The sequence below is a fragment of the Nematolebias whitei genome, chromosome 1 (assembly GCF_014905685.2).
Source record: "Nematolebias whitei isolate Nwh7 chromosome 1, NemWhi1, whole genome shotgun sequence".
NCBI lineage: Eukaryota > Metazoa > Chordata > Actinopteri > Cyprinodontiformes > Rivulidae > Nematolebias > Nematolebias whitei.
This window is the reverse complement of record NC_056498.1, coordinates 61,031,744-61,034,865: the sequence shown is the minus strand read 5'-3', so window position 1 is coordinate 61,034,865 and position 3,122 is coordinate 61,031,744. Positions and strand designations below refer to the sequence as shown.

Sequence of the window (3,122 nt, the reverse complement as noted above, 5' to 3'; positions counted from 1 at the left end):
TTACAAATAAAGTCCAGTTGTTTTTGTATTGAACACTTTTTGAATTCATCATGTCCTGGATGACTGAGAATCTTCACCAGCATTTTGATGACTGTGCTTGACAGAAAATGCTGGATTATCTAAGAGAGAAGCGTGATGTTGGCTTTTTTCAGAGCATGGCAGGACTCATGCAGTCATGTAGGTGAGTGATGATAGACAAGAAAAGTCCTGTTTAATATCACAATGGGGAGCAGGCTTTTGATATCGATTGGATGAAAATGTTCAGAGTAAAACGTCTTTGTGTGCAATTTTGTTCTGTTTTTTAGTGTGCTGGATCTGAATGCATTTGAGAGGCAGAACAAAGCAGAAGGATTAGGCATGGTCACGGTTGAGGGCTCAGGTACACTATTCAGAGAGAAATTTAAAAAATCCATGACTGTTTCTGTGTCAAAGCAGGGAACTAGCTACAAGATCCCTGATTCAGTCTTTTTTCGTAAATATTTCTTATCTTTCACAACATCTGTTACTCTGTACTCTGTCAACTTCATTTTTTGTTTTTTCTTCCTGCAATCTCTACCATAACATTGTTTATTCTTGTACCTTATATGGAGTATGACATTAATTCTTTCACGTTTTCTTTCCTTGCCCTCATCTGTCCATTTTCCAAGAAGAAAAGGTGATGCCCGACAAAGACCTAACTTGTGATCTGTTTCGTTTCCTGCAGCTGCTCTGTGAGGGACATAACTCAGGTAATTTATCTGTAGTCTTTTTACTGATGCATTGTTGTACTACTCGTAAAAATATAAAGATGGAGACAAAAAAATCGTAAAAAGCATCTCATTCTTACAGTTAAATGTTGGACAAAATAAGAATGAAGAAGCATTACTGTCCATAAAAGTTCCTGTTACCTCTCTCTCCTTTTTTTTAAGATTTCCAGAATTATTTAAGAACACAAACAGGGAACAACACCACTGTAAACATCATTATACCAACTGTGGACTTTCTACTAAGGGTACAGGTACGTCTGCTGTAACGAGGTTTCTGGACATTCTGCAAATGGTTCAGTCCACTGGAGATGTTTCTAATAATCTGGAACAAAACGTATTTGATGAGCCATGACATCTTGATCAACAACAACAACAACAACAACAACAACAACAACAACAACAACAACAACAACAACAACAACAACAACAACAACAACAACTAGTAGTAGTAGTAGTAGTTCTTAGTTTACATCTTAGATCCTTATTACTGGTTTCTTTTACAACTTATATTCTACCTGTTGTTGGATTTAACAGGGATCCTGTGTACACAAATTTGTTCCACCTCATGCACCACATACGATGCGAATGACAATAAAGAACCTTAAATCTTTAATTATCACAGTATGAAGCTATGTGGTTTATATAAGTTTATTTGTACTAATAACACTCAAACATTGTTTTGTGCAACATGACAGGAGTCCATCAGTGACTTCTACTGGTACTACTCGGGAAAGGATGTGATTGATCCACTTGGTCAACGCAACTTCTCCAAGGCCACTGAAGTAGCCAAGCAGGTCTTCAACACACTTACAGAGTACATCCAGGTCAGTCAGTCTGCATTAGGGATCTGTGTTAAAATGTTATTTTTCTATACATGTTTTTTGTTGGTTTATGGGATAACTGTCTGTAGAAACATTTGCTACAGTTTAAGACATTGAAATGAACATGTGTTTAGTTTGATCTTAAGCCTAGTGTGCAGACAAAGACTCCAAAACAGGCTTGAAGGTAAAAATAAAAAAATCTAATTAATTAATATAAATCAAAAATAAAAGGCTGACGTGGCAGCAAAATACCCACAATGGAAAATCTCAGGAAGGACACGAAAGAAACAGACATGAACAGCCTTTAAAGCAAAATGCACAGTCAACAAATGAGAAAAAAAATGGTACAAGCTTTAAAGGGAAACTAATTAGGGAGAAATGAAAACACCTGTGGAGAGACTATAAGGATCAGGTGAGAGTGGGAGGGGCAGGAGAAAAGAACTAACTGAGGGGAAAAACACTGGGGATGCTGAAACACAAAACAAAATACCAGAAAAACTAGAAAAATAAGACAAATCATGACAGGAATTGATTTTTTCAATATTAATAGCTTTTAATAATAAGTTAGAATCAGAATCAGCCTTTATTGTCATTGCACAGAAGCACAACAGAATTACATTTCAGTACAGCCATCCATAGAAAACATGGGTAGACGGAGATGCCTGAGGCTGCAGCCTCGTGTGAACTGCTGCCCTTATCGTTTAGATAAGTAAAAGGGAAAATGAGGAAAGAGGAGGTATAAAAATAAAATCATATCTCACACTGTGTGAGGTTACAAAAAAACCTCCGCACAAGAAAAAGCAACATACAAGTGACATAAAGACATGCATGTGAAAAGGTTCACAGAACAAAGCAGAGCAGGGAAGGAGCAAGAGGGAAAAGTGTCCATCTTTGTCGAGAGCAAGAAGGAAAAATTTTACATGCTGCAGAATAAATTTGAGACTGATCTGACTTCTTTCTGATGGTGGCTTGTGATGAATTAGAATGTATGTTTTAAAATGTCAAAAGATTGTCCTCTATTCTCTGTAGTTTTTACTCTTTAAATTTGACAGTAGGGTCTGTTCTAGAGCTGCTTACATTATTACCATGTGTTCATCCAGGGCCCATGTACCGGGAATCAACAAAGTCTGGCTCACAGCCGTCTTTGGGACGCTGTTGTGGGATTCCTCCATGTCTTTGCTCAGATGCAGATGAAACTCTCTCGGGTACAGTACAGTGATCCGGTTCAATTTTAGTTATTTTCCTCTTAAACACACCCCATATAGAATTGATCTTGCTTTTGTTTGCAGATCACTCTTCAGTTTCTGTCCAATTTGTTCTCATTTGTTTGGCGGTAATGTTACAGATAAGACTCGCGTCTAGTAATGTTCCAGCTGTTTCCCATGTATGACATAAAATAAAATATAAAATGTGAAGATGTATTTATGTTCTTAATGCAGGATTCCAAGCAAATCAAACTTCTGAAAGAGCTCATGGACTTACAGAAGGACATGGTTGTGTTCCTGCTCTCCATGTTAGAAGGTAAACTTGTCAGATCTTCACAGTTTATATATTA

At 37.1% G+C, this 3,122-nt stretch overlaps 2 protein-coding genes across 2 annotated transcripts in view; one reads left to right on the top strand and one right to left on the bottom strand.

Moving 5' to 3' along the window:
- chrm3a (cholinergic receptor, muscarinic 3a) overlaps positions 1–3,122 on the bottom strand; it is a 128,038-nt gene that overhangs the window by 57,159 nt on the left and 67,757 nt on the right. The window lies entirely within an intron of this gene.
- Positions 156–3,122, top strand: part of LOC119430113 (ryanodine receptor 2-like) — a 5,712-nt gene continuing 2,745 nt past the window's right edge. Inside the window, exons 1-7 of the mRNA XM_037697554.1 lie at positions 156–181; positions 306–379; positions 648–728; positions 909–997; positions 1,442–1,570; positions 2,668–2,772; positions 3,007–3,096. Coding sequence (XP_037553482.1) covers positions 156–181; positions 306–379; positions 648–728; positions 909–997; positions 1,442–1,570; positions 2,668–2,772; positions 3,007–3,096 — 594 coding nt within the window. The remainder of the gene's footprint in view (positions 182–305; positions 380–647; positions 729–908; positions 998–1,441; positions 1,571–2,667; positions 2,773–3,006; positions 3,097–3,122) is intronic.